Source organism: Cyanistes caeruleus, chromosome 5 (genome assembly GCF_971803275.1).
Source record: "Cyanistes caeruleus chromosome 5, bCyaCae1.hap1.1, whole genome shotgun sequence".
NCBI classification, from domain to species: domain Eukaryota; kingdom Metazoa; phylum Chordata; class Aves; order Passeriformes; family Paridae; genus Cyanistes; species Cyanistes caeruleus.
In genome coordinates, this window is record NC_141705.1 from 26157767 (window position 1) to 26179033 (window position 21267).

Genomic DNA, 21267 nt, shown 5'->3' on the forward strand with positions numbered 1-21267 from the left:
TGAGCCCCTGATTCACTAAACAGCCATAGGAATTCAATATTCTTCCTTCCCTTTTCCTGCATCTCTTCTATTAGTACCCCCTTGTTTCAGAGTGGGCCTTTACATTCTCATGGTTTCATAGCAGCTACCCAGTCACCCATGAGTAGCTTGCTCATACTGCACTTCCATGACTTTTGGGAATTTTTAACTGAAACCAAGTGTCTTGGAGCTGATGGCAGATTGATTGTTGCTGGGAGCAATGTTAAAAAATTAAAATTAAATTTAAAAAAATTAATTTTTTAATGTTAAAAATTAAAAGATTCACTTTTATACCTTAAACACCAGGAAAGGAATCTGAATACTTCACTATGAATGTTTCTAAAAAAAAACCCAAAAACATAAAATAATTGTTTTCACAGTTTCTTAAAAATAAGCAGGCCAGTTCAAAGGCGCTGGTAGCATTTTCCCCAGGTTCGTTGTTACTAATGAACGTGAACAAAGAGAAGAGGGTTGAAAAAATGTGCCTCAGCTCTTTCATAGATGGTAAAACTGCCAAAAATCCTGGTTCTGAATGTTTCCCCAAATTAGCTGGCAGGTTTAGAGCCCCAAGTAAGTACTAATCTGACTTTTGCAGGGTTTTTTTCCTTACTGAAGTTGTTTGGAACACAACTACATAGGAAAGTATAAATGAAAAGTGATTTCATTTCATTATTTGCTTAATGAAAGCTAAGCAGATTTGCAGAAACCTGGGGAAATCATTAATATTCCAGACTGAACCCACAACTTTCTTGCCTCTTTGAGATTCAAGAAGAAATCCTCACTTGTCCACTGTTTGCTGGAAGCTGAAAGACCTGTTTGTTCTCCTGCTGGGGGACTCTTTTGTGGCCCTGAGTGAGGACCTTGCCCAGCTGCAGGAGGCATGTCCAGCTGAGTTCCTTGGCTTCTACAAACACACCAGACCTGCCATAAGAGGGCTTTGCTTGCAGCCCAATCTTCCTGACTCACAACCGAAGTTCTCTGTAATCTCTTACATGAAACAGGGGGTCTACAACTATCCTTTTACTCTTTGCAATTTAGTTTCCTATTAAGTTGTTAGTAGAAATCCGCAATTCCTTGGATTTTAATCTCAAGGCAGCAACTGGGACAATTTGCGTTCTGTTACAGTTTCAGACCCTTGCCCTGGGTTTGTGCTTGTTCAGCACAGCCAATTCAGATTTGGACACAAACATGCCTCAAGTTTATACATTCAAAACTAAAAAGCAAGAGCCTGGTATGAGCTACTTTCATGATGTGACACTGCAGTAAGCAAACAAAAGATACATGATAAAGACTGCGCAATTGTCTGATACAATGGATGTTCAATCAAACAGAATTTTCACTTATCCTTGAAAGGAGAAAAAAAATCTTAAGATGAAGGAGAAATGTAGAGTTAGATTTCCTTTGCCAAAACTTGAAGTAAATTATTCAGGAATTTAAAATTCATAGTGTATAACCTTTGTGTTGCCGTTTTTACAGTTGCTCACTGATGTCATAGGACTCAATTTTCAGGATATGAGATCTTGCATGAATGGCTTCTAAACCCTGAAATTTTCAGTTCATTCCTTACACAGAATGATATACATTCTTTTCTACTACTAACCCACAGAGGAAGCACATTTCTAGTGCATTAGATTTTTATTTTTATTATGAAGCTAAAGTTAGTTTCTATGTAAATCTAATGCCAAAATAAATAATTTTGTTTGGCTTGATTTTGTACTTTAAATAAAATCGTTAATCTTAACTATTTTAGGAAAACTAGCATTTTTACACAGTGCAACTTATACAGGTAAGGGTGAATTTGGTTGCAGTGGTTGATGCCTGAACATCAATGATGGATTATTAACGATGTCAAAATTATTTTATCTACGGTAAGTAGAAAATATTTTTGCTGGTACAGTACCGCGGAGTCAGTGCATATGGCTGTGTGTTTGCTTAGAAGAGCAAAGTGTGTTTTTTAGGGTCTCCTGAAGATTTTATGTAAGATGGCATGCATTATTCCTCACTGCCCTTCCACGGGAAGAGAACGCGCAGCTGTCAGCCCGCTCTGAGGCTGCATTGTGGCGGGGAGCCGCGGGGGAGCCGCGGGGGAGCCGTGCGGGCCGCGCCGGCTGCCGCTGTGGCGGGAGGAGCGGAGCGGCGCGGAACGGGGGAATCCGGGCTGCTGGAGCTGCTCTGACCTGCGGCTGCCGCCGGCCACAGCTGCCAGCTGTGCAGCGTGAGACACGGGCAGGCTCCGCGCCTGGCACGGCTCAGAGCGCTACGGCATTACGATCTGCTGGATCCGTGGAGCTGAGCAGAATAGGAGTGAGTAAATGGCAAGCGTTTGCTGCTGGGAAAGGTTTCCTCTTTGTATTAAAGATGTGACGGTGTAGAAGGAAGTACGCTTGGGCATGTCCAGCCCAACCCTGGCAGACCTCAGCCTCCGGCTGGTTGAGTCAAGGAGAGGTTTAAAATGTGCCTGTGGGAGAAAGTATTAAAATCTCTTGCTCTGAAATACCTGAGCTTGCTGATGCCTGAGCAGAGGCTGAGAAAGCTCAAAATGCTCACAGGTGAGAAGAAACACTTCAAAGTTTGGGTATGTGAGCTTTTTCTATGCAAGAAGTTAGAAGTGCCATTGCTCTCAAACAGTTTGAATGCCAAAGACAATGGGAAAAGCATCTATTACCACTCTTAGCTTTTTTCACCCTTCATCTGCAGAGGAAGTCACTAAACTGTAATAAAAATAATTTACAGGTGTGTTTTCTCAGGAATCATGAATTCTGTGCTTTCTGCACATGAAGATGTTTCAGTCCGCATTTCTAGGTAAGACCTACCTGGGATTTAGTTCCTTTGGCAAGGCTCTTGGTTTTTCACCACTTTTTCACTTGGTAAGAATACAAGAATTGCCATGATGGTCACCTCGTCTCCCACACCGGGTAGTGATCCTTCTAGAAGGAGATCTTCACTGGTGCCTACTCCTGTCCTTCACTGACCAAAGCTGCGCAATTTCCTGACAAAAAGGCTGCATTTGGATCATGCAAATGCAGGTATTTTGCAGCTGAGTCTCTGTGTAGGTCATGTCTCTTGAAGCAACTGTTTTGTTTGCTTCTACCATGTGGTAAGAATGCCCCTGATGGAATTTTACTTTGTAAAGAAGAGCTTCTTTTCTGTTTGGTTTAAATATGATTTCACTGAGTGCTGATGAGTTTTGATTTTACAAAAACAGCAAGGAGTATTCCTCATCTTGAGATGTTTTCAGCCTGGAAAGTGAGTTACCTAATCTCTTGTGATTAAACCACTTTGTATTTCTGATCATTCTTTTTTACTTCAATTTTTCTTTCTCCTGTTTCTGTGTGTTGTACAATTTCTGAGATGCACTGGAAGCACCATAATATACAAAATGAGGGCATGCCATAGAATTGCTCTGTAGTCTAAATCTGTTTTTTCCCTGTTTATTTTCTGGGAATTGTTGATGTTCTACTTTTGGCTGTCACAGACCACTGATCCTATGTCTTGCAACTATGCAAAATGATTCTCAGGTCCCTGTACCAAGTCAGAGTAATTTAAAACCAACGGTGTGATGCAGTTAGTATTTTCCTGCATGACTGTCAAGCTTATTAGTCAGCCTCTCATATGAAGATTTTTTTTCCTAGCTCTGTAATTTTGTCATCAAGAAACACTTTTTTCCTTTAATCCTCAGATTATCTGTTAAAATGTTGAATGCTCTCTCAGGCATTCTAGATTTTAAACAGCTTTGAGAAGTCTCATTTATTTCCTGGAGAATCTTATTTTTTTGAGGGACTTAATAGAGAAAAAATCCCAAACAAACCAACAAACCAAAATACCCTACATATTCATACAATGTACAAATGACTCAGTATTTCAAGGATGTGGAACTATTGCAATACTGATGTCAGAAGTTGGATCCCTTTTTGTCCTCTCAAGTGGATTTTTTGTGTGTGATCCCAAAAACAAGTTGGGTGAGTGGGACAAATTACCAGCAGTTCTTTCACTAGTAGGAATGGACATGGAGAAGGGGCTGCTGCTCCCAAGTTAGCGTTGCTGCCACTTTGTATTTCCCACAGGGCCTGGTCCAGCATGCTCCTGTTGTAATTCCTGCCCCAGAACCTGCTCTCTTTCTTACCAATTCACTCCAGAGCTCTCCCCTCCTATTACCTGTTGTTGCATATCAGGCCCTCTTCTCTCATTCTTCTCTAAAACTACAATTAAATTAGCCCCAAATCTTGTTTTTGATAGGGATTTATGAAAACCTGGATAGTGAGCTTCCTTGTCCCTTTTTTTCCCAGTTTTAGAAGAGAATTATAGACCAGCTGGCTTGCCTAGAGTCCACCTACTGAGGATTTAAACAGGAATGTGCTGTTTTCAACCTGCAATTGCTTTCTCTTCTAGAACACTTTTTTTTTTTTTTTTTTTTTTTTAAATTTGGAGTGTATAGCATGTTTACAAAATTAATGCCAACAGCTAATAAAAAAGTCCACAAAAATAAGCAGTCTATTGCAGTTGTTTGAGGTAATGTCACTATAGCTTTCCTCCTGCACCCTTCTTCTAGCCATAATTTCATAAAGTCCATAGAGGCTTATATACAGCTCTTCCCTCTGCATCACAGCTGAAGGAGGTATTTTGTTTCCTGATTTTAACAAGTATGTGGACTTCACCTAAGCTGTGATATATCTAAGCACACTGTTGAACTCCCTTGTCTCAGAGTGAAGAAAACAAGTTCAGCTTTCCAGATACAAATGACTCACAGGAAGCTGTGTAAGTTCATTGGATTTTTTCAGCCTTTTTCTAACATCTTTTGCCAAAAGGGAACGTACAGCCTATTATCAGTGTAAGGAAACACTAAGAAAAGTTTAGTTTACCTTTGCAAGCTCAATCATTTTTCCTCCTGGAAACTTCTTCCCCTCCTTATTAAAGAAGCAACTCATTACTTCAAATCTTTCCCTATTTTTTTGATAGGTCACCCCTAAATTCAATGTATTCAACTTCTGCTTCAATTAAAAGTAAATTCTTTAATTGGAATGCACAATTAAATGGAATTAAATGTAATGCACAATAGTAATGGCCAGCAAAGATTGGCTCATTAAACTGCACATAATTACTACAAAACAGGTGCCTTTAAAGACCTTCAAAAGAACAGTTTGCCCATTAGTTGTGCTTTTCTTTTGATATGCATAAATTTAGCACTAATACATCTCAGATTCACAAACTGCCTTTTTTCATACCTGTATCACAGTAACTCATTAACTCAGATCCACACAATTAGCTATTCAGCCTTTTGCAAAGTATGGAAATAAAGTTGGAAAAAAAGGAGACAAGAAATTTTATACATCACTATATTTATTACAGAATAATAATCAAAAGTAAAAAATAACGAAAATGACATTTAAAGCAAAGTTCAGTAGCTAAGCTGTAATCCCAAGAGGTAACACGGACCACAAGAACAACCTCTGAGAGTCTGACATGCAAGATGTCAGATGATGCTCTGTCACACGCATCACTCTCCTTGGTGTCACCTGGGTGTAGTGGCTTCCCTCAGATAACCCAGGCATGACGAACCTTGGTGCAGCTTCTGGCTGTTATCTTGACAGCAGATGACAGATGAAGGGGAAGTAGCTCAGACATGTCACCATGCAAGTTTTGGTGGCTATCACAGTACACCCATGAAAATTACATGATTTCCACAAAGGAGGTCGCCTTCTCTGTGGTTGTGTAACCCCCTCTCCCTAGAGCCCCTGTGGAACACTCTCCAAGGCTCACCTGTACACAGCAGCAGCTGTGACACAGCACTGCAATTATATATCACTGACTCCAACTGAAAGCACTGTGGAAAAATACTGTAGAAAAGTAACAAGAGTAAAATTGAAGCCCCAGTTGAGACAGGGGTTCTTAACAGCCCAAAAATTCAAGAGGCTAGACACCAAGTAGAAAAGTATAAAATCTTATTGTAAAGAAAACAACAGGGAAGCTAGTCAGTCTAACCCTTCCCCTTCCCTGATGGCTACTTGGCTAGGAAAGGCTATCCAAGTGCTTTATCAAGGAGTTGTGTATTCAGCCTAATCACTTTGTCAAATTCAGAATGTCTTTTTTGTTTACTAACCAATTAATGGTTACATTATACTTTTCCACCCTATGTATTTCGCTTGCGGAATTTCTTTGTGTGCAGGTAAAGATGCCCACAGAAGCTAGTTCAAAAGAGGGGCACTAACCATAGGCATAGCATAAAAGCAAACAGAAAAAGCCCACAGAATACTGTCTTCATCGACTGACAGCAAAGCCCAAACTTTTCAGTAGCTGTGCATTTATTTCCTTGTGAAAGCCATCACTGTGTTTAGGGGAAGTGCCTGCTTTTGATTTCCTAAGATGTTTCATGGAAGACAGTGTCCTACTGTTTGGAGAGAGCATGTGCCATCTAGGTTTGGGTTTTTTTCAGCATCTGGTGGCCTCAAATTTTGTACAACCATCAACTGTTCCAAAATACTGTGTGTTCTTGTTCATGAAAGTGGCACACACTTTTGGTATCCCTGGCAAAGCAGTCCTTTGTGTAAAACTGGCTTATGGGAAGTTGGTTCAGCACAGCAACTGCAGTCTGACAATACTCTGTATTTGGTACTCTGAAAGTACTCCATAACCAAGGGGTCAGCTCAGAGACTGAATAGCTGCTTCACTGTGCAAACCATCTAAACATCCTCACACCCTTTCTGTTTGACATAGACAAACATTCCAACATAAACCACTTTTTTACACAGAGCATTGCCAGCATCTAAATACAATAGACAAATGTAACTTTTCTGCACTAAGAGCTAAATTGCACTGAACAGAGGAAAACAAACCAACAATGCTGAAAAGGGAGGAGTGTATTTCAAAAAGTGAATTTCAAAAAACTTATTTAGTACAAAGAGAACTATGTATTATGCAACTATTTCAAATAGCCAATCTATACCAAATCTAAGAGACAGAATCACAAAATTATTATTTAATCATTATTATTTCTAGACTACAGGAAAGTGCCTTGAAAGAAGATGGTCCATAAAGTTTTTATCACGTTCACCACATCTGTAAACAGAATAAAAGGATCTGTTATTTATGTGAGTGCCACCTCGCTTTCAGTGTGAAATGTGGAGCTTCTTGGTGATTTCCCCGAGAACATTCCAGAGACCCTGAGGATAAAAGACATTACCTTTGGACTCCTACACATGAATACAATTTTATCAGGGTGGTCTTCCTAGGTACTGCCAGAGCTTTGCCATACACTTTGCATGGATAGTAGCAATATGCACTCAGCAGGGCATCTGCATATTTTTAGAGCACAGCATGCTAAATTAAGCATTTTTATTGAAACACAGAAGAGGTTTAGCAATACAGAAAACAGCATAATGCTTACAGTGTTTCTTTTCCTAAAACCTGTCTATCAAAATTAATTTCTGGCAAGTTCAAAATACCACACTGGCCCAAATATAATGGCTTTTTCATTAGAGCAATTAAAACTTGAAAGAAATACACTTACCTTACATTTGTTTTCCAAATTTCTGACTAAGATTTCAAGCCCTTTTAAAAACCAAACAAGAAGACCTAAACTGCTGGTAAAATGTGCAGCAATCAAGGTCTTTAATGAGCATGTAAGCTGGAGCAGGGAACAGGTCCCACAGCAGAAATTTCAGGAGCCATTACAGGAAGAAAACAAGGAGAGGGGCCTGTAGCATCCTGTGTTCTTCCCCTCAAAAAGCTGCAAGGCTCCTTGGTATTTGAGAGAATCTGAAATTTATTTTAAAGCTAATTGGTACTTGCACACCAGAAAAAATATTGTCAGCTAACAGAGGAAGGTTGAAAAATAAAATGTGCTTGGATTGAAGGTTCAGCAGGCTGCAGCTCTGACAAACAGCAGCGGCAAATCCCACAATAAATATTTGATTCCTCTACACAGGTAATTGCTAGTGACCATTGCTAAGTGACCATTCTCAATTAAATATGCTTTGGGGTCCTTACTTGAATTAAATGAGCCTGCATAACCATTTATTTGAGACAAAAGCTTCAGTTAATCAGCACAGTATTGCAAGAGGTTAATTAAGCTCATAGGTGCTAATGGATTTAGAGTGTTTTTTATTCTGAGTTATCTACATCTGGCTCAGTCCCTCCTTCATGCTGGCACTAGCAAGAAACCCTTCATACAGTTTTGGTAGATTTTTTTACCCCTTTCTTCATACCAAACTAGAGCAGAGAGCTGGTCTGGAGGGCCAGCTAACTTCACAATTTCTATAGCAGGCACTGCTTCTTTTGGCACAACCCTATTACTAGGTGAGCCTAAGCCAAAGTACATTTTCTACTAGTGGCTGAGCATTTGCAGCACATGATGTAAAATGCTGAACCAGTGGTAAAGTTGATTAAAATCAGGACTTTTTTCTAATGCCTTCTTTAAGGACTCTGAAAACTCTTTTCAATCCTCACCACTGCAATGTATGATTGTATAGTAAAAATCCATCAAAATCTCTATTCTGGGCAAATAAACAGGTTCTGATAGGATATTCCTTCTTATAGACTGTCTGTGGGCACGCACTACAGAGTAAGGAAGGGACCATTACCAATATCCTTGTCTAAATTCCTACATAATATATGCTAGACTCAATCCAACAATTTCTGCGTCAGACTTCTGCTCTTAGCTGTATAAACTCCCATGGCAGAGTTTCAAACAGGCCCTCTTCTCTCTTGCAGGCAGCCAAGCTATTTGCAAACACTTTCACACATTCTCCTGCCTGTGAGAAATGTAGGCCAGCTTACCACAAGCAGAAAGTGTGAAAGCATTCTTAAAAAACCCAGCTGCTGGCCTGTTTTTCATAGAGTGCAAGTCCTTTTAAACACTCCCCTACCTTCTACCATGTAACCCCTCCTTTTTCACAGAGGGAACTTCCCCCTTTCTAGGATGAGAACACCACATGAGCAATGTCCCCTGCCCCACCACAGCAGACTGCTCTTGCACCACTATTGCTACCCCACTAAGGCTCTAGTCAAATTGTAGTACTGAATGCAAAAAACCCACACCCAGCTGTGTCTGCTTTTACTTCTCAATATTTCAATGCATTTCTAAATATCAATATAATCCATAATTATTTGATCCTTAAATAAAACAAGAAGGAAATTGAAAGAAGGTGTATTTGTTTTAGTACAAGCAGTCAATCCAAATTAATTCCATTTAGGTCGATCAGCAATACTCAGCTACAGCTAAAGAAAGAATTCCTCATTGATGAGGCATTTAATATATTTATACATGAAAGGTATGTAAGGTAAAAATTAAGAAACAAAATTAATCAGAAATTAGAGATACAGAATATTTCCTTGAGTAATGCTTGGATTTTGATCCGATTTTCATGATATTGTTCAGAAGAAGAACACCATGCAATATGGAAAATAACATGAGATTTAAAAGCAAAATACAAGGTTGCCTACCTGGGACTAAGATGCTGAAGGAATTGAACCTTCTTTCTCATTTGGTCCCAATTTTGCTTTACATTCTTTGCAAGCATGATGACACTGCCTACAGAATTGAAAGCAAATAAAACACTGAAAAATTTGGCTGGATTTCTTCTAATACAACCATATAGCATGATGGCAAAAGTTCTTGAAGAAGTAATCTCTTGCCTATATTCCCCAATTTTTGTAATATGGGATATAAACTGCAAAACATGACATCTAAATGTCTCAGCCAATAATGCCCATTAATCAGTATTAAGTACTCCTTCTAGCAATTGCCAAAATACAACAGGATTTTCTAAGCAGCAAAGACAGTCCTTGCCATTGTACCTATGAGCAAACTGAGCTAGGAGTAAGGTGTATAAAATTTTGTGTAATACCAAGTACATACTTTGTTATGTGAGGGAAAAGTACAAGTAGAGAAATAGATGAACAATGAAGAAGCTTCCTATTATCAGTCAGGCATTTTTATAGGCATAAAAGCCCATGCTGGTCTGGGGGAAAGATGTGGAATGACAAAGGAGTATGATTTTTTTGGACAGAATTTTTGGAAATGTGTTTTGTGAGTGAAAGGTTTATACCAGAAGCCTTATTGAGAATGGAGAGTGTAACAGGCAGCTGAAGGAGGATCTGGGAAAGAAGTCAGAGTCTGATTTGATGTGAAGGAGTACTTTATGTGAAGTGGAGAAAACAGTGACTACAACATGGAGTGGTGGGTGACAGAAGTCAGCCACTGAGCTCTTTTCTATGGTTAGAGGTGCATGGTGGAATAAGCACCATCTCAGTTCTGCTCTTCATGGTTTGGTATGACAGCATGAGGTTTGCATGAGCAAAGCCATAGAGGAGAGGGAGGTTGAAATATGGATTGAGATTGACATTGTTGTTAAAATATGAGAACTTTATAAAAAGACCTGTAGTATATTTGGCCTGAGGTACGTTCCAAAGGAAGACTCACAGGATAGAAGTGATAACATGGACAACTGTAGCAGTATGAAACTAGATGAAAAGAGTATGAGTAACTGTTGTCACATCACATCTCGAAGTACAATAGTTTCATTTAAATCATGGATATCCTAGTATTACAGGTATTAGAATAAGTTTAATTTGCATTTTCTGAAGAATGTGTAGTAGTTTCTAATACTGCAATATATAGCCCAAGACCATGACTAGTACCTCAGGATCTAATCACAGAATTTAAATTCATAGTTTTGCTGCATGTAATTTTAGTGTGTTTTAGACTATTTTAATCTAGGCTTAGTAATTTAAATAAGCACAGACCTTTTTTGTTGTGGACCAAATGGTGCAATGCCAATTTTCTGAAACTTCTTTTGGCATTCTCTCATGTATGACATCTTTCCAATGGCAAAACCCAAGACACCAGCAACTATAGAGACAAGTGACAAAACATTGTTAATACAACAGTTTAAATCAGGAGTGTGCTATTTGCTCCATTTTGATCATATAAGAAATTGTGTACCACATCTTCTCAGAATATGTCACAAACACATCTGAAGTTACACAGGGTTTACAGGGGTCAATTCAATAACTGCTGAAAACCAGTTACCTATGAGAGAGTGCAACTGGTCCCAAATAATTGATAAAGAAAAAGGATATGATATTCCCACATACAGGAAAAGGATATAATGTTTAGAGGAACAGATTTTAGGAAATGAAATTAATTCACAGTGTCAGCTGTTGCTATTGCCTTTGTTTGCACAGTGTGGTTTACTTCTGATGATCACACGTTTAACACCAACTTCTCTGGCCTTCTAAGAAGCTAGAACATCAGCTTATCATACTATTGCACTGTGGCTTTCACTTGAGTCAGAATAAAAGACTACTTCAATGTCCTTGATTTCCTGCTCAGTTTCTGCTGAAGAGGGAATCAATTTAATTTCTTGTCATTTAAGAGCCACCTCACTGTACAGTACAGTTTCTGTGCTTCTATTTTCTTTATCATTCCATGGTTCTGAATTAGACAGTTGAGGTCAATCAAATAAACACATGAAAAGAACCATATATATTTTATATATTATAGTATCATGACTTCTTGATACCATAAGTTGTGCAATCTGCCAAGCGCAGCTGATCAATGAGGCTGACATAATTTATAAAACAAAGTGCAGACTAGAGTTTATACTAATTTGAGAGATTGCATTATATAAGCAGCTACTAAAAATATTTACATTAGAAGAATCTTGTTTCATACATTTATTTTTAAACACATCAGAAATCTGATTTCCTAATCTGCTGGGGTAACATATAAATTCAAAAAAGGAAGGTTTTAGAAAGAAATTCAGAGAGATGCATCTAAGGTCTTCATATTGCCTGTAAAGAACTTTTTCTTTCCTTTTAGAATTGTGTACAACTTACTTGCCATCTTGGGGTATGGACCAAATCTTGGACTTGCTGAGAATATACCTACAATAAAATGAAATAGTCAGAGAGCTTATTCACTTGAGGAATTCACCAGCCCTCAAAACCAGGGCGCTAGTTTTCCTACAGCTTTTGCATTTCTTAAGGTGAGGGTGGTATGAAGTCCACTAACTCTTATTTTAGTACACCAGGGCACTTTCTATTCCACTAGTTCTTAGTGCATGTGTTTCAGGGCAGTCCTAGAGTCATAGGAGGAAGAGAATTTGGACTTTGCAGGATTCAGTTCAGGCAGCAGTTCAGAGTAAACCAACATGAAAGCAGCATGTCTGCCACTGGTGACACCTGCAGCACTGCAGAGGAAGTGATGGTGGCTTATGCTTCAGCACAAACCAACCCTGCATATAAAATAGCAAAATGAAATCTCTTACACAGAGTTCAGCTCCTTATGCTAAGTAGGATGAAACTGCTCTTTGGTAGCTTTCTGTGGCTATCAATTAAAACTGTACCACTGGCATCTAGCCTTCTCCTCTGGAGAGGAAAGATCATGCCTTTTGGCCCTTAAGAGGAAAACAGTGTGCTAAACAAGAAAAGCAAAAAATTATCTTTAGCTTTTCCACCAAAATCCACACTCTCCCAGTTAATCTCAGGAGGTGAAACCAGTATTCCTCTGAGAACTGTGTGTCTGGCAGAGGAATGCCATGCTGTGGAGGAGGGCTCCACACAGCAAGATTACCGTGGCAAAGGGAAGGGAAGTGAACACTGGTTGCACTGTTACATGCATTCAGACAGTAATAATGAGGCTCAGAAGCTCCAGTATCTTCTGGAGGCAGGATACTGTGTGTAGCCATCAGAAGAAAGTACTTAGACAGAGAAGTATTCAGCCTGTGCTATGCACAAGGGCCTTTGCCCACTGTGATCTATGCAATTTCATATTTGGTCTCTTGGGGGAGGGAGGAACAAATGTGTTGTTTGTTTCTAATCACCCCCTTCCAATTGTTGATGCACAGTAATGATTACTTAGTAAGGGCATTTGTTATTTCACAGCTGATCAGAAACATCCAAGTACAATGAACAGAAACTGGGAAGAGTACCTGGTGCCAGAGGCTGGCATGTCAGCTACAGAGAGAGCCCCAGTGCCTTTCCTATCACCCTTTTTCAAAAGTGTAATCCTTATCCAACACTCTTACTCCTTCCCTCCCTTTCTTCCTACAAGCTCATAGGTCAAGGATGGAATGGGGAACTCACATCAGCCTCTTGTGATATAGCTTAGCAGACTTCAGGGTGGATGTCCCTCACTCCTTCCCCAAGACACCAACCTCAACCTTTTACATCGTCAAGACCCACAGCAGGGAAACTGAAGGTGCGATGTGTAGAACCAGGCTCATCCACCACATAAACAAAACACAATTTTCTTTTGTGTTAGCCTGCAGATTGTGAGCCATCTCTACAGAAAGCCCTCTGTCTTCTCACTTTGGCAGTACTCCGTGTCCCTTTGCACCAAAGATGTAGTCATATTGATACATGGTCACTGCAAAAACATTGTCAGCATTTTCAAACAAAACAACACTTAGGGCTACAGTACCCGATCCTAATGGCCCTGCTTGGGTTGTGCAATGCTCTGCCCTATGACCTGCCCCAGTGAAGACTCTACTCAAATACGTGTGATCATGGGGACAAAATTCAACCACCAGTCTTTGGATTTGCAAATTCTCTTTTCAGTTCATGTTCTTGCAAAAGAATGGTGGCAATGCACACATAATAATCAAATCGCCACAGCAATGATGATAATGAGTGAGAAGAATATTGATCTTGAAAAACAGCACATTAATGATGTAATTTTTATTTTTACCTTTTGTGATTAGCCCCTGGGTGACAAGCATGCTCCCAAGAGATAAAGGAAGAGCTGTGAAAATGAAAAGGAGAGTAGCTGGTATCAGTGAAAATTTGTTATGTATTTGGTAAATACTCTCTTATACATTAAATGTTTTCTGTTTCTTGTGTTAAACATATTATTTCTAAATGTTAACTTTGCCTGCTGCCTTAATCACCTATTACATCTGCTCATTCAGATTACGTTCTCTTCAAAGCAAAGATGTCCTCACACAGTGCCAGACATCAGCCATGCTGTAACATCTGGAGCTAATGCAAAATATTTATATATATATATATATATATTTATTAAATAATAGTTTCCACAATCTGAATATCTCCTCTAACTACTGCAATACTTGTAATGACAGCAGCTCCAATGAAATGCTGAAACCCTTTTCAATCTTCTCCATTCAGGAAATATGTCATTTAGATACAAACTGAGAGGGTGGGAGTAAAGGTACTAAAACAGCAAACACTTATCTTTTAGATGTCCTAACATACATTCACAAATCAAAGACACATAGCCATGCCTGCCTTCCATTCAAAAGCAAGGATAAGTATGTAACAAGTAAAAGTAAAAAAGTAAAACATTCCTATGGTTGTAATAATGGACTTCAAGAATAGAACCAATCTTACTACAACTGCTAAAGTTCATATTAAATAAGAGCTCAGTTCAACCACCTTTACCTACAACAATTATGCAAATAATTCAATTAAACCTTTAAGAATACAAAGCTTAACATGACAGAGTTAACCCACAACAGTGTTCCAACAAAAAAGCATTTTGCAGACAGTTTTGTATACATACATCAAGAAGTCATTCTGTGTGTGGTGTGGTAAGAATGACTTTGGATCACTCACCTCTGTACCAGAAACTTTCCTGTTTGCATTCTTTCCGGATCCTTGCAATCTCTCTGTCTTGAATTTGGGACATGGGACAAAATAGCATTGGCTGAAAGCATAAACCTGGCTTAGTTTAGTGAATTTAATCTCATAGGAAGAAAAAAAATCAATTAGAAGACATAAATTATTTAAAAAACAATAAAATACAAAAGCCTCCAGGCAAAACTCCTTATTCTGTTGTTAGCAGTGTGATGAAATCTTGATACCCCAATACAGAAACAGAAAGAACTACACAGGTTTTAAGTTTAAACCACCCATCTTGCTGGTCTTTACTTTCCTAAAATTGCTCAGCTGCTGCATACCCCAGAAGCATATTGCTTTATATCTGTTAGTCATTTCACTCTCATGAGCTACATTATGCCTCCCAGAAAAAAATGACAGGAAATAAAGGCAGAGTGGCAGTTTTCAAAAATCAAGATCTGCTCTATACAGAAGTCAGCTGAAGTTCAGTAAGAGGAGATTTTGCAAGTATTTAGAAGAGGGTCAACATAAACTCTGCCAGATTTCCCACTGGTAGAACTTTCTCTCTTAGCAATTTAAATATATCCATGGCATTAACTCCACCATACTGGTTTCACCCTAATACAAATCAGGCTGCCAACAGACTTCTTTAAGATAGCTCTTTTTTCTCCATTATGATTGTGAGGAAAAAATGACAGTACTTTCTCTTGCATTCTACTATCCAGGGTACTGACATGCAGACATAAGAAGATTATTTTTCTTTCTTTAAGAAAAGACTCAGTGTTAGCATTTGAAGTGTAGTTATCACACATCTGAGATAAATGGGTGTACTGGTTTTGACTGAACAAGAGTTTATTTTCTCCCTAGTAATTGGTATGGTGCTAGGTTCTGGATTTATGAAGATTTGTGAAGACCAAAGCAGTCTTCACAATACAGGGATATTTAATTACTGCTGAGTAGATCTTACACAGTCAAGGCCTTTTCTGTTTCTCAGGCTACCCCACCAACATATCTGTTGGGGGTGTAGAAGAATTTGGTAGGGGACACAGCCGGGACAGCTGACCTCAGCTGATCCAAGGGATATTCCAATTCCATACCATGACATTGTGCTCAGCAAGAAAAGCCAGGGGAAAGGAGTTGTCATAAAGTTAAAATTAATTGAAATTTTAACATTTTCCTGTAAAAACACAACATCTTCAAACATATGTATACTTGAAAGAAAACCCAGACATCATAGAACAAGCAATGCCTTGGAAAAAAGAGCACATTGAGCACATTCATCTATTACAGGGTTCTATCTCCTTTTATGCCTGACTAATCCATGATTTTATAGCCATAACAAGGAAATGCATTTATTGGCCATAGCCACACATTTCACATTATAGGTAATCAATATCTCAGCCCTTCTTCAAGCACTGCTCCCACAGAAGTTAATGGTGGTGGCTGCTTGGGTGAACAATACAGAATTGGCTCCACTCCAGCCCACAGAGAACCACTTCAAACTGGTTTCACAGCAAGGTCATAGCAAATACAGTAAAATACAAACAGGCTGACTGAAAGATAAGGAAATACATGTCAGAGCCCCAAGTGCACCAACAGGCTTTGCAACCCTTTTGCCTCCTTACACACCCTGCCAGGTGTTTAGTTGCTTGGGCTCAGAGTCAGCTCAACATGGCAGAGTTGTGTAACATCGAGTTAGACCAAAAACAGAAAAGCTCGGAGAAAGCAGCAAGAAGCTTTGCCCAGGGCCTCTGCCCTTCATATCAGGTGCTGTGTATAAGCTCAAGCCCTTGCTTTAACTGTGCTGTAGGTTTACCTTGCCTTGTTAACCTGATCGCCTGGCTTAGCATCAGACTTGCCTGGCAATCACTGAACTGACTGTAGGCTGACCCTGATTAAGATCATTGGATCTGCTCTCCTCCTCTTTTTGGGTACTGTGCTCCCTGTATTTGAGGCCTTGCTGTAACTTGTGGCCCTTCCTTGCAGATCAGCCTAATATTGCTGCCCTCTGGTAGTGACTGGTTAGCAAAAAGTCATAACACATTTAAATTCCTCAATTGCTCCATCAGAGGAGAATGTTCATCTTCTGTAGAGCTGTAGACCAGATTCTTGTGCTGTACTGTTCCCTTCTCCCCTTCTGAACATGTGCATGCAGAACCTGATGGGGACAGGTTATACTGGACTAGTACTCAAGACACCATGGCTATGCCAGCTCGTAACTCAGGGCATAAATTAGAGCCTTAAGATTCACAATTCCTACCCCTCTGAGCACAGTGAACCAGGAAAAAACAACACACCATCCTTTCCTCTCTCCATCTATATGCTTAAGCTAACAGACACCTATTTCTCTCTTCAGTAAGAGCAACGGAGGCAAAATCCAGTAATTCATTAGCAATAGCACTGACATACAAGGAAGAAAATCCAGCTTACCCATCCAGGTTGCTTTATTGGAGGTGTCTGACTTCCCTGTTGGACTGTTTCAGAAGACATTGTCTCTTTCCTTGTAGTCTGCTACTGCTCTTGTTCAGCAGAAACTGTGTATTTTATGCTTGGCTACTTCTCCTTCTGCTAGGAACAAAGGTAAAATGTTGAGGTATCCTACTGATACTTGTAAGTCCAATGTTCATCCAGAAAGAAAAATGACCAGGTTGAAAGGAGTGTATTTTTTTACAGCAGATAGCCTCCAGTCACCTGATACACAGTTGACAGCACAGTTTATCACTTATCAGCAACAAAGAGATGTGTGAAACTTAAGCAGCTAAATCAGTAACTACAATTAAATGCTGAATCATGACCTTGTACAGTATGCTCTATCATAAAGAAATTAAAATAAATATGAATTGAAAATAAGCAATTGAAAACCTTTATAATTTTTTAATGTATTGCACGTCCGAGAAATAGCCTCTTAAGTGTGCTGTCCAGAATTACTGCACTACTTCTATCCTCACTGCCATAATCTGAACCCTGCATTCCATGGGAACCACCAGGCACGCCTATCACAAACCACATCTGTATCTCCAAAAACACAATTCAGTTACAAATATCTTTTAAAAAAATAACACAAAAGAATAAATAGATTCCAAAGAGTTTCAGAGTTGCAATCTTCCATGCTTGAGAGCTGCACTGCTAGGGAAAAGCAAGAAGGAAATTAATTTATTTCTAGAGTAATTCAAGCACTTCTGCTTTTCCAAAAGTACCTTCATATAATGGTGGCACTGAGCAAAGCTAAAGTGACTGTGAAGGGCAGAGTTAAATAGAAAATATATGCAACAATTTATTGACCTAAGTGTTTTTCGGCATTCATAATATTACTGTATAAACCACTTCCCACACTTATTTTGGAGTCAGTTACACAGCTATGAAGTTCAAGCAATGTCTGCTTCACATACATTAGATGTTCAGATAGCAAAGTTTTTTTAAGTAATAGAAGCAACATAATCTCATCTCCCCTTGGTAAAAAAACTTAAATAAAGCATTGCATTAACACCAATCCGCACTTTATTCTCAGACACTTGCAAAAATGACAGTAATCACTGTATCTTTGAAATAAAGTGAGTTTGAAAACCCATATTATATGAGGAAAGCTCACAGCTCTACACCATCTTCCTCAATGTGAGGGCAATTTAATTTTCATCAGTCTCTTGCCACTTAATGCAAAAAAAGGACATAAATATGAGAAAGATGCATAAAACTTTAAAGAGGTTTGTGTCAATTAAAAATGAATCAAGTTTTATTATTCTTATCTGCTTGCTTATTATCTGTTTTCTTATTCTTATCTACTCACAAAGCCTACTTGTGCAGACGGCTGCATAAAAATAATCACTGGAAACAGTTGCTGACTGCTGCAACAGATTTAAAGTGCTTGTCTTTTTCAAGATGAGAAAACAGCTGAGTCACAAGAGGAAAATAAATAAAATATAATTAAGCAAAAAGAATGTGTATAAATTAAGATTATAAAGATTTGCAGCTTGCCATTGCCCTCCTATACTGTTCTAAGTACATGTTTCTCCTGAATTACAAGTTTTTCAGCAATGCTACTGCTTCAACATAATGAAGAACCCCAAAAATATTTATCCCTTTAAGCAGCCTCATAGTACATCTCCCACATGGAATGAAAGCTAAAAGCTATACTGGCAAGAATGAAATAAAGAGAGACAGTTGATGTCATCAAAATATTATGTAACTAAATTATTAATATTCATACCTAGCAGACATGCTCTCTCCTATCTGTGGACTGTAAAATTGTTCCAATATTTTAAAGCTCTGAATCTTGGAAATACAACTGTCATCCCAAAAAATAACTTTATTTCCATTAGCTTACTGGAGAAATGTAATTTTCTGTAGCACTTATAGCTGTTTTCTCAACCTTACATGTAATTCTTAGTATAACAATTAAGTGTATATTTTGGGAAAATTTCCCCAATTATATTATTCTGTTTAAATAAAATACCTTAAAGATTTAATCTTTACAAAGATTAAATCAATGTGCTCTGCAAGGATCAAATATTCAAAAAACTTATTTGTTTTCAACAAGAAATGTTCTAGATAATTTATTCATTTACAGAAGAAAATGCTAATATTAGGCTCCTGAAAAAAATCTCATGGTTCGAATAACTCTAATAGGATGATAAAAAAGCAGAATCCAAGAAGATAGCTAAGTTTTTCAAATATGAGAATTGTGAACTTCATATACAATGTTTTGGAATAAAAGTCTCCTTCAGAATAGGAATGGTGACCCCATAATTTCTAGGGCTACTTCGGGGAAGAAAGCGGGAACCAAAATTGCATGTATTAACTGGTCCATGCCGTGGGCTGTGATGGCCAGAACAGGCACCACTCATCAAAGATTTCAGAGAGGAACTTCAAGGACCATTGTGAGGAAGATGGAAAATGACCAGACTCAAAATTATGTTTCACACCTATCTGAACTGGCTCTTTGTTTTAAACTCAGGCTCTTATTTCAAAGGTGAGTCTTCAGAGTAGCTGCACTAGGCAGTCAATGAAAAGGTTCCTGTCAACAACCTGACAGCACGGCACGGGGTTGGGGAATGCCCCACGCTAGTTGAGCCCTGCAGCAGCTGCTCCGTGCCCCCGCCAAGGGCAGTGCACGCCCGGCCAGCACAGAGTATTTATTTCTTTTTTCTTTCACAGAATCACAGAACCAATTAGGCTGGAAAAGCCCTCTAAGATCATCGAGCCAAACCTACGAAAGAACACCACCTTGTCAACTGAACCATGGCTCTAAGTGTCATGTCCACTCCACCACCTCCCTCCTGGGCAGTCCGTCCCAATACCTAATCACCCTTTCTGTGAAGAAATTATCTTCCTGATGTTAAACCTGAACCTCCTCTGGCACAGCTTGAGCCTATGTTCTCTTGTCCTGTCATCAGTCGTCTGGGAGAAGAGACCAAACCTCACTTGGCTACAACTTCCTTCCAGTTGTAGTGGGGAATAAGGTCTCCCCGAGCCTCCTTGTCTCCAGGCTAAACATCCCCAGCTTCCTCAGCCACTCCTAACAGGACTTAAACTCCAGACCCTTCAGCAGCTCCGCGGCCCTTCTCTGGACACGCTCAAGCACCTCGTGTGCTTTCTGAACTGACGGGCGACGGCCCCGTCGCGCTGTGGCAGCACACGCCCCACACAGCGCCTGCCCCGGGCCGGCTGCCGAGAGCCGACCCCCGCCTTCCCCGGCCGTGACGCCGGAGCAATCCGGCCCCACGGAGCCCCTGGGCGCGGAGAGGCGGGGTCTGACACCCACGGCCGCCAGCCGCGCTTACCTTCCGCGGGCCGCCGGAGGAAACGGAATGGGCTGGGCTGACCCGGCCCGGCCGGCCCCGGAAGGCCACGCGTGGGCCAGGCGGCGCCGGAAGGCCACGCGTGGGCCAGGCTGCACAGGAGCCGTGACGGGACGGGGAGCGGCTGCAGCCGTGCCCGCCTGCCGCGCTGAGCGGCGCTAGGGCGGGGGCCGGCCCTGCCGTGCTGCGGGGCTCCACCGCCACCTCCCGGCCGCCGGGCGCAGGGACACCGGGGCAGCCGGCCCGCAGTGCCCGCCCAGTTCCCCTCATGGCCCGGCTCCTCGCTCCCACGGGGATCACACGAGAACTTCTGGCCTGCCGGTGGGCTGCTCCGGTAGAAGAACAGCGGCCACGCTAAGAAAATTACGCGTTCTCGGATTTCCCCGGTGAAATTCAGAACGCTTTTTTAGCGAGGGTATGTGTTAACGAAGATAACAGAATCACAGAATCGTTAGGGTTGGAAGGGCCCTCCGGAGGTCATCTGGTCCAACCCCCCTGCTGAGGCAAGGGTCACCTGGGGCAGGTGACACAGGAATGTGTCCAGGTGGGTTTGGAATGTCTGGAGAAAGGGAGACTCCGTGACCTCCCTGGGCAGCCTGTTCCAGTGCTCTGCCACTCTCAAGGTAAAGAAGTTCATATCTAGATGGAACTTCTTGTTTTAGCTGATGGCCATCACTCCTCATCCTGTTTCTGGGCACCACCAAAAAGGGTCTGGCACCATTCTCTGACACCTGCCTTTGAGATATTTATATGCACTGGTGAGCCCTCCTCCCAGTCTTCTCTTTCTAGACTTAACAGGCCCAGCTCCTGCAGTCTCTCCTCAAGAGAGATGCTCCAGACCCCTCATCATCTTTGTGGCCTCCACTGGACCCTCTCCAGT

General features: G+C 40.4%; 1 protein-coding gene across 5 annotated transcripts; it reads right to left on the reverse strand.

The window, feature by feature from the left end:
- Positions 1–5337: 5337 nt before the first annotated feature.
- OCIAD2 (OCIA domain containing 2) lies at positions 5338–20677 on the reverse strand. Of its 5 annotated transcripts, XM_086889554.1 has the most exons (9): positions 19895–20374; positions 18377–18480; positions 17023–17157; positions 14590–14680; positions 13706–13759; positions 11854–11901; positions 10759–10864; positions 9457–9544; positions 5338–7071 (listed from the first exon to the last, which is right to left on the reverse strand). In XM_086889554.1, exons 3-8 carry the CDS (start codon positions 17080–17082, stop codon positions 9463–9465), a joined length of 441 nt encoding a protein of 146 aa, XP_086745680.1. In that variant the 5' UTR covers positions 17083–17157; positions 18377–18480; positions 19895–20374; the 3' UTR covers positions 5338–7071; positions 9457–9462. The 5 variants fall into 5 exon arrangements, with proteins under 5 accessions (XP_086745680.1, XP_023781016.1, XP_023781018.1 ...); XM_023925248.2 differs by lacking the exon at positions 18377–18480 and having other exon boundaries at positions 20370–20677; XM_023925250.2 differs by lacking the exon at positions 18377–18480 and having other exon boundaries at positions 17023–17160; positions 20370–20662.
- Between the last annotated feature and the right edge of the window lie 590 nt (positions 20678–21267).

Bases quoted from the DNA above. Each gene is read 5' to 3' on its own strand.
- OCIAD2 (XM_023925248.2), bottom strand. From the start codon at position 17,082: ATGTCTTCTGAAACAGTCCAACAGGGAAGTCAGACACCTCCAATAAAG. The intron at 13,760-14,589 runs GTGAGTGATCCA...TCATTTTCACAG, and splicing joins GGAAAGTTTCTGGTACAGAG to CTCTTCCTTTATCTCTTGGG. The intron at 11,902-13,705 runs GTAAAAATAAAA...ATTTTATTGTAG, and splicing joins CCAGGGGCTAATCACAAAAG to GTATATTCTCAGCAAGTCCA.